The following is a 9228-nucleotide window of genomic DNA, read 5'->3' on the forward strand; positions in this document are numbered from 1 at the left end:
GAATTTTGCAGTAAACAGGGATGATTCATGGGATGGTTTCTGCCCTGCTTATCATAGTAACTGCCCAGGGACCATGAATAGCGCTGACACTTTTTCACTGCCTTGCAGAGAGAGAAATGCTTTGAGGTTCAAGTAGAAGAGGTCTCTGGATTTTTTTTGTTTGTTAATGAGTTACTCTCAGACGGGTGGATATTGGGTCTGACTTCAGGGAATATAGGCACTTTTGTGCTTCATGTTATTGCAATTTATGTTCTGTTGTAATTAACGTTCTGCTTAAGCCAGATTTGCTGGCTGGCTCTGCTCTGTAAATTCCTGTAACAGTGTTTCTGGCTGGTGCTGTGAGCTGTGGGTCTCTGCTCCGCGAGCCGTGGTGCCCATGTCCCCAGCCCTGCTGGCAGCACTCGGAGGATGCGGCTCCTGATATTCAGATCTGGGCTTAGTATGATATTCGAGGCTCAGCTTTACATCGAGCTGTGGTGCGGTGCTGCAGAGGCTGTAGATAAATGGGAATGGAGCATCCCTTGCCGCAGAAATACAGTGGAGTGGGATGGCAGCTTTGGGTGGGCTGGCGTGTTGGGATGGGAACTCGCCATAAAACCCTTGCTGCTTTCCTTCACTCACCCCATTTACTCAAGGCAGCAGGAAAAACTATTTTTGCTGGTTATTGCCCCGTCTCACTCCAGCTCTCCCCATCTCTCACCAGGGGCACAATCGTCAAAGCTCGGGACAAGCTCTACCACCCTGAGTGCTTCATGTGTGATGACTGCGGCCTCAACCTGAAGCAGAGAGGGTATTTCTTCATCGAGGAGCAGCTGTACTGCGAGACGCACGCCAAGGAGAGGGTTAAGCCCCCCGAGGGATATGACGTGGTGGCTGTTTATCCCAACGCCAAAGTCGAACTTGTCTAAACCCGGGCTGCGCTCTGGAGAGGTCGGGTGGCTGCGCGCCCACCCACGTCCTCCCCGCCGGCTGCGCAATGTGGCTGTAATCAACCCCGACTGCCAAAGCCCAAGTTAAAATGCCTTTTCCTAGATAAAACCGTTTACACTTGGGATCTCCAGGGGATGGTGTTGAAAGCATACGAACAGGTTTTTTCCTTCTTTTTGACACTCTGCTTTTTTGGGTTGCCGTGTTGAGTTATTAGTCTGTGCCATAACCTTATCCATGATCTGTGTAAATACTGATTAATTCTCTACTCTGTTTCATATAAAACCAGTATTCCTTTTTTTTTTTGCCCCCCTCTTCTGAAAAAGCAAGGAAGATGTTTTAAAAGCTCAAAGAAAAGAGGCACTTTAACAAAAGAAGCTGACTCCTATATCCTGACCTTAATCTCCTGCCCTCCGGCTGCCCAAAGGATTAAAAACTGACCCCTTGAGGAGTCTGAGATGTGGTATCAGTGGGTCAGGGTCCCTGGCTCAGCCCCATCCCAGCAGATGTGCCCAGAAAGGGCAATCTCTTAAAACAGTATTTGCTGTGAAATTCCCTAGGTTGGGGCACTGCTGTTCAAGGCTGAGACGGACTGATCCAAGTTCCCTGAGAGATCTCCACACTAAGCGTGTGATGAGGGGCCTTTTTGCTTTTTTCTTTCTTTCACTCCTAATTCAGTTGTTCTATCATCTAATCACCCGAGCAACACCTTTATAGGGCACTGAAATAGCACAGAGCCCACCTCTGCTATTCCCATCTCCTGCACTCCTGCCCCACACCTGTCCTGCTTTGGCTGTTCTGACTCTTCTCCAGCTTTTGCAGTATTTTTTAGTCCTTTATTTCTAGATCCCCAGACTGCTACCATCTTGGTCTGCCAGGGAGGTGGTGATGAAATCCCTCCAGGCACTTAGGAAGTAACTGGAGTTGTGGTGAGCCTAGATATGAGCCTGGAGTCCAGAGGCAGCAGGTTTGGATTTGTACCTGTATCCCAAGGCTGCACTTTCAGCCAGGTCCGTCATCCACTTTATTTGATGGGGAAACGTTTCTGAGGATCTTGGGATGTTGCTTTGTTGGAGAAATGTTGTGGGGTTTTTTTTCCTGTTAATTTTTGGAGGGGAGAGAAAGAGTTGTCACCCAGCTGCTGGGTGCCACTGTGGGTGGTGATAGGAGCTGTGTGTTTGGTACCATGAGGGTGGTTCTACTTTGCAACAGTCTCCTTCCTGCTCCTCATGTGAGAGAGGGAGGCCGGGTTTGGAAAAGAAATGTCTGTACTCATTTCCCTTCCGTGGAAAAGGAAAATAAGAGATGGGGCAATGGCCAAAGCATTCTTTCCCCTCTGGCTCTCCATAACAGGGGTCTGAGAAATCTGGGACTGGAGGAGGGTAGGGAGTGTTATCTTGGTTAGGGCTGGGCACGCGATTTCTTCCTACAGGTTCTGCACCCCAGAGGGAGTAAGGATTTTAGGGTGTTACGTGGCCACATTTAGACATTTTTGCATGGTGCAGCTCCTGCCCGGTGCTCGGCAGGGCTGGGCTGCCCGAGCCTGCATCCCGGCTGGGTACCACCTGGCAGCCCCAGGGATGCTGGCCCTGCGCATTCCTGCTACCAGCACAACATTCACCTGCCCTTCCTGCCATTGGGATTTTTAATTACTAAAGTACAAGAAACACATGGAAAACTTTATTACAGTGCTGAGCCTTGTTTTTCTTGTATTTGCATAGCCTAGCTTGGTAGGTTGGACCATCTGAGGGGAAATACTTGGGACAACTGTAAATGATGAGGAGACTAACAATAATCAGGTGGGAAGTGTTGCTGCCCTTGTTTTCAGGCCTTTACTTGGAGCTCATTAGTTGGCAGATTGTCAGAGATTGTCAGAAACATTTGTTCTGAATTCCTCCATTAACCTCATGCATTGCTGGGCTGAGCTCTGCTGCCTGTTGTGTTAAAGTTCAGGCTTTCCCCCAAATGCAGGACTGAATCCAGCTCAGCTGAGCGATGGAAAACTCAAGACACAAACAGTCCTGGAGGCTTTTCCCATTTTCCACCTAGATATGGCAGCAGCTGCCAGCTGGGGCTGCGTCACCCTCTACAGCTCTTGTCCCCTGTTCAACTCCATCTGGTTGTGCTGAGGGGGATGCCAGGCGTCTTGCAGCCCTGGCATGGAGGACACCTTCGAAATTCATAAATGGTTTAATTGCCATCATTTTGAATGCATGAGCAGGCTGCTGGCAGGGCATCCTTGGCGGGGTTGCCTGGCTGCTGCACCAGTACAGCACTGGGAGCACTGGGCATGGGGCTTTTCATTAAAGTTAAAACCAAGTTCCAAGAAATCAATGTTTCCATGCAGTTGCCTCATAATATCTTTTCTTAGGAGTAATCAATTCCTTTGATCCTCTCCCAAGGAGCCTAAAGCTGGAGCCGCCTCGCACAACCCCAGCCTGGGGCGCATTGCTTCCTGGTTTTAGGCTGTGTCATTGACATTATGGGGTTTGTGGGAGCTGCCGCAAGTGAGGCTCCCGTGTCCCCAGGTAACGCTATTTAACTCTGTACAACAGGAGGAGAGTGCTGTTTGTATGAAATACAAAATAAAGTTGTATTGTCAGTTTTATGTCTCGCGTTACTGAGCGTGGCCTTTGCACGGTCCCTGGCTGGGTCTCTGCCGTGGCAGCACCTGTACGTGCGGGGATCACTCAGCATCCGGATAAGGAGGACGCTGGATAAACTTTAAAAAGCGTCTTGGAGACAAAGAGCTGCGCTTCTCAGGGCATTGGGCATTAAGACCCTTGTTTGAGGTTTGATCTGTATTTTGGTGGGGTGTCGTTTGGTTTTAGGTTGGGCTTCTTTTGGTGTGTTTGTTTTTGTTGTTGTGGGGGTTTTTTGGGGTGTGTTTTTGGGTGGTGTGTTTTTTGTTTGTTTGGGGTTTTTTGTATGTTGTGGTTTGTTTGGTGTGTTTTGTATTTGTTTCGTTTTTAACTCCCAAGACCTTCCTGGGACCCTGCATGCATTGGGTGCAGAGGTGGGAAGGACCATCCTGTCCCTGCCCAGTATGAGAACAACCACGGGTGGCTGGCTACCCTCACCCTGCAGTGGTCCAGAGCTTTATCGCGTCTGCCTGTGCGTAAGGCTGTTCCCAGGGTACCATCTCCCACCTGATGGCCCAGGCTGTCGGGGAGCTGCAGCTCTGTGGGGCTGAGGGTGTCACCTGCCCTGTCACCATGGGAGGGATCTGGGCAGCACCCAAGCTGGAAAACATCCTTCTGCCCAAGGATAATGTAAACCTCAGTACAGCCATAAGCAAACAGTGCTCTTAAGAATCCCTTTGCACAGTTTTGGCTGTGGCACTGCTCAGGCTCATTGCCTGAGCCCAGAGCTGTAACATCAGCATGGCAGGCACAGAACTGGTCCCCAAATCCCTGTCCCACCCTACCACTGCTGACCCTTGAACAGCAAAAAACTGATGGGTGGCAAGAGCATGGGGATCAGGAGGGTGAGGGCAGGCTTGATGTATCATAGAGAGGTTTGCTTATGTAGCTAAATCTCAATAGGTCTGGTTTTAGTGGTTGATTGGTATTCAATTCACTGATATGTGGGAAAGTCGGAAGTAATGTGGGTTAAGTGCCTCCTGCAGATATTTAATCTAAAAGGTTTTATTTGGAAAGCATTCATATATGGAACTTGTTGCTTGTACATGCTTAAAGATTTTTAAAAAGATGAAGCCCCAGAGGATCCACATGTGGCATGAAAGGTCTTTATAAAGTTTGGGTCAGTGGAACTCCACATCTAATTTCTGTGCATATTCAAATAATTAACATGCTTATGACTCCCTAGCCAGTGATTTTTCCATTCACCCTCGAATGCATAGATACGTCAGATGTGTTTCTATGTTATAGGCATTGTGATATCCAGCCCCTGCTGCTGTGAGGCGTCAGTCCCGCGACTGAGCTCTTGGGGTGATCCCTGACTGCGAGACCAGAGAGGGGGACACAGGGCACCTGGCACAGCCGCCTTGATCTGACCTGCCCAACCTTGGGAGCCTTCACTGAGCTGCGTTGGAAAAAAGCAATATATAAGATCAAACACAATGAAAGGCACTGTTTATTAACTAAATGAGGTGGGACTAGGGCCAAACTGATTCAAGTTCTAATTGTTTAACTTTTTCCATGTATCATCATTAAAGTTTCCTACTTAGCCAGGCATTATTTCCACTACCACACCCCTTTTCTTCTGCTGCTTTTGTTTGGAGTTGTTTAACTTTGCTTTTGTTATTGGATGGCTGCCCCAGGGACCTTAAAAAAAAAAAAACAAACAAAAAAAACAAAAAAAACCCAAAACCTCAGCTGGTTACATTTGTATTAGGATAAAAGTCCTTGTGCCATAGGAGGGGAGGTAAAGGGAAAGAGGGTCTTTGCAAAAGTTCCCTCTCCTCCCTTTCTCATGTGTGAAAAAGGCTACTTTAATTACTTTAGGGAAAACTCTTCCCCACGTGTATAACAAAACAGTAAGTGCACTCCCCTGCCAGTTATTTTTGCCTCTGTTTTTCTCCTTGGGAAAGCACAAGCTGTCAGGAGACACCCACAGAGATTCCCCCAGCCCTGGAGCAGCTTCTTGCACTTCAGTGTTTAAATATTTTGAATTTTTACATAGTGCTAAAGCGGTTCTTTTGTGTACAGAGAGCTAGTGGGGAGAGCCTGGGCTGCAGCCAGCACTGCTGCTTTGGGCAGTTAATGTGCACAGGATCGCTTTCTTGCTGTGCAAAGATGCTGCTCAAGCATGCTTCAGGCTTTTAGGTTTGTTAATGATAACAGCTGCTACTTTTTTTTTAAATAAACAGCTTAGTTCTTTGCTTCCTCACCCAAGGGGTGCTGGGGGATTAGTGGCAGATGTCTGTCCTCCCAGAGCTGACTGGTTTAGAGCAGACGCAAGCTGCTGGCACCATGGGATGGTGGTGCTGGTGCTCACCTGGGGGACTCTGAGCACCATGCTTGGAAAAGCTGGTTGGAAGGGACCTCAGGAGGCCACCTGGTCCCTGCTCCTGTCCTCAGGCAGCACCTGCATCCCTCTCAGGAGGCATTTAATCTGTCCTTGGTTGGAAATTCCCAGCTCCCCAGGTATCATGTACCAGGGTGTTTCCCAAACACTGTTGGAATAATCTCCCCAGAGAAGTGGTAGATTGCCCAACATCGGGATACTGGGCCAGCTTGTCCAGACTGGGCTTTTGCCAAGGAAGGTTGGACCAGATGATCCTTACTGTCCCTTCCAACTTGGTGTTCTATGATTTTGTGATCTGTGGGTTGCATGGGATGCACAGGCGTGCATCAGTTGCATGACGTGCAGAGGAATGTATGGGATGCAGAGGGTTGATAGTGGTATTAGTAAATAAGTGGGGGGGCGTGGGGCTATATAGGATGTGTAGGGGGTACGTAGGGTGCACAGCAGCAGAAGGGGCACATGGGGTGCCTGTGGTGCAGGGGCATGGGGCTGGCCAAGCCCCAGCCCGGCCCCGCCGGCCCCGCCGGCCCCGCCGGCCCCTGTGCCTGTCTCTTGCACCATCTAGCGATGGAAACCGAAATATCCAGCGGTTTCAGGTAGGATGGGAGGAGAACCTGCGCTGTGAAGATTCCCAGCATTGTGGGGTGGTTCCCGGGTGGGAACAGCCAGGTCCACCTGGAGGGTTTCTGAGAAACCTCTAGCAAAGGCTGGGCTGGGAGAGCCGGGTGTGAGTAGCAGCAATGGGTTTGAGCCCGTCCGCTCAGCTCTTGGGTGCTGTCAGACGTCCTGTCTCTCCTCTTGCCTTCCTGTGCTCTGACACAGCCGTGCCTGCCCTGCCCCACATCACTGTGCCCTGACCCACATAGAATCACAGAATAGCGTGTGTTGGAAGGGACCTTCAAAGCTCCCCCAGTGCCACCCCTGCCATGAGCAGGGACATCTCTACCGCGATCAGGTTGCTCAGAGCCCCGTCCAGCCTGGCCTGGGATGTCTCCAGCAATGGGGCATCCACCACCCCTTTGGGCAACCTGGGCCAGGCTCTCACCACCCCCAGTATAAAATTTCTTCCTCATGTCTAACCTGAATCTCCTCCACTCCTTTAGTTTAAAACCATCACCCCTTGTCCTGTTGTAACACACCCTTCTAAAAAGTCTGTCCCCATCTTTCCTATAGGCTCCTTTTAAGTACTGAGTCACTGTGCCCTGACCCACATCGCTCTGTCCTGCCCCAAAGGCCGAGGGGACCTGGACGCAGGATGGGGTGATGCTGCTCCTCGGTGCATCTGCTCCTGCTGCAGAGCTACGGTGGAAGCGTGTGCTGGTGCCAGCTGGCAGGGCTGGCACCCTGACCAGGCCAACCTTACCTGACCAGAGTGACATTACACCAGGTAAAATTACTGAAGTCCTTGGTGATTGGATGATGGATGGTCTTGGGAAAGCTAGCTCCACTTGAGTATAGATGCGTTTTAGGGGGGTTTTATTGCAAATCCTCACACATGTGCTACAGGCAGGTGCCCTGGTCCATCTCTGTTATAATATTCTTACCACAAATATGATTGCCTGAAAAATAACGATGCTGAGTGCTTGTCTGCCCAGCTCTGCTTAGGAGGGGAAAAGTTCATGCACTAGTGCCAGGAACTGGAAAGCGATGGCCACAACTGCCCCTAAAAGCTCCAAGCCCTGTAAATTAATATGGTTTCAAGTGAGAATTGCACTGGCCAGTTCTCAGTCCTGCTCTGTGGATACACACAGCCGCATTGCACTGCTGAGAGAGCAGCAAGGCTGGAATGAGCCAAGAGTCTTTTCCAGCATTGCCAAAGATGGTTTTTTCCCAGATGCTATCTGTCCAGTGAGACATGGCCCTGATGGACATGAGCACCGGCTCCAGCCGTGTCAGGGCGGGTAGCAGGCAGGAGTGTAAGCTCAGGGTTTGGGGCAGAGCACGGCCATACTGCGCTCTCACGCATGGAATCCCTTGGAGGACACTCTGCAGACTCAGTAAACACACTTACAAAATGGATTTTGCTTTGCCCCATCGATTAACAAGCTTCCACATGATCTGAGTGCTACACAAGCAACATGGAATTACAGAACTCTAAATTATCACGTGTTTTCTTAATTCCCAGCTCTCAAGGTGCCTCCTGGGAGGGTGACCCAGTCCCAGCAAGGCAGAGGATCCCTTGAGAGGGGCGTTGCCCAAGCAGAAGAGGGAGAGTGGAGCTGCCATGAGCAGTAACCACCCTGAGCCAGGGCACACCAGGAGCTCCGGTGACAGCCACGCCGGTGGCAGTGTCGCAGGGTGAGTGTGACGGGACTGCACATGGCAGGAGCCAGGCAGCTCAACAGCCACTGGGCAGCTTCCAGCACTGCAGTACCCCATCGGTGCCACTTCCCCAACCAACCCCTGTCTGACTGGCTTAGGCCACGTTAGAAAATCCTGTTGCACAAGAACAAAATATTTGCACAAAAGATGGTTTCTCAACTATGCAAAGATTCGCTCTTTCTCCCCCTGTGACTCCTTTGCTTTGCCAGCTCCTCAGCATCTGATTTCACTTTACAGGAATCTCTCCATCCTTGTTTCCCACACACTGCTCTTTATTTAATAGCTGAAAGTGTATTTTAGCAGGTTGTAGTGAAATGCACTGACAGCTTTCAGAGGGGTCATTTGGAAGAATTAGGACCAGTCCTTCCGCTACAGCGAATTTCCTCTGTGACTGCCCGAGCCGTTTACTGGCCGCTAATTCCATGTGGCATTTGTAATCTCCATGCCTGGGCTGAAGCATCCCAAATGTTGGATGATAAGTGGGGTTTGCAACCTGGGGAGCACCTGGCAAAGGCTGGCAGGAGAGCAGCATCGCTCTGGGCTAAAATGATTGTATGCAGTAGTTAGTGGTGCTGGGGCAGAGCTGGCAAGAACTAGAGGTATTTCTATAACTACTAATTTATGCAAATTCACAACGTAAGAGAAAACCTGTTACTGTTTTCATGTTGAATGCTTGAAATTTATAATACATTAAGGATTCATCCGCAAACCAGGTAAACTTGCATATGCCATCTATGTCTACCGCCTACTCTGGATACATTAAATTTGCAGATCCACCACAGTTATTTCTGAGCACTGCGAATTATTCCTCTGTAAACAACTACTGTTGACTAAATAATTATTAAGATTGCATTAACATTAATGCTTAAGACAATACACTCCCAGTTCCTCATTTCCTCATGGGAGCAGGCATGTGTTGCCTGTCTCTGCTGTGGTTCTTGCACAGCTCCAGGGCGGGGCAGGCTGCCTGCCGCTGCCTGCGAGCCCCTG

General features: G+C 49.8%; 1 protein-coding gene across 1 annotated transcript in view; it reads left to right on the forward strand.

Annotated features, from left to right (window-relative positions):
- Positions 1 to 3573, forward strand: part of PDLIM4 (PDZ and LIM domain 4) — a 52234-nt gene extending 48661 nt beyond the window's left edge. The window contains exon 7 of the mRNA XM_065644344.1: positions 704 to 3573. Within this exon, the coding sequence (XP_065500416.1) occupies positions 704 to 908 (205 nt within the window). The 3' untranslated portion in view covers positions 909 to 3573. The remainder of the gene's footprint in view (positions 1 to 703) is intronic.
- The last annotated feature ends 5655 nt before the right edge of the window (positions 3574 to 9228 follow it).

The sequence above is a fragment of the Caloenas nicobarica genome, chromosome 13 (assembly GCF_036013445.1).
Source record: "Caloenas nicobarica isolate bCalNic1 chromosome 13, bCalNic1.hap1, whole genome shotgun sequence".
Classification (NCBI taxonomy): domain Eukaryota; kingdom Metazoa; phylum Chordata; class Aves; order Columbiformes; family Columbidae; genus Caloenas; species Caloenas nicobarica.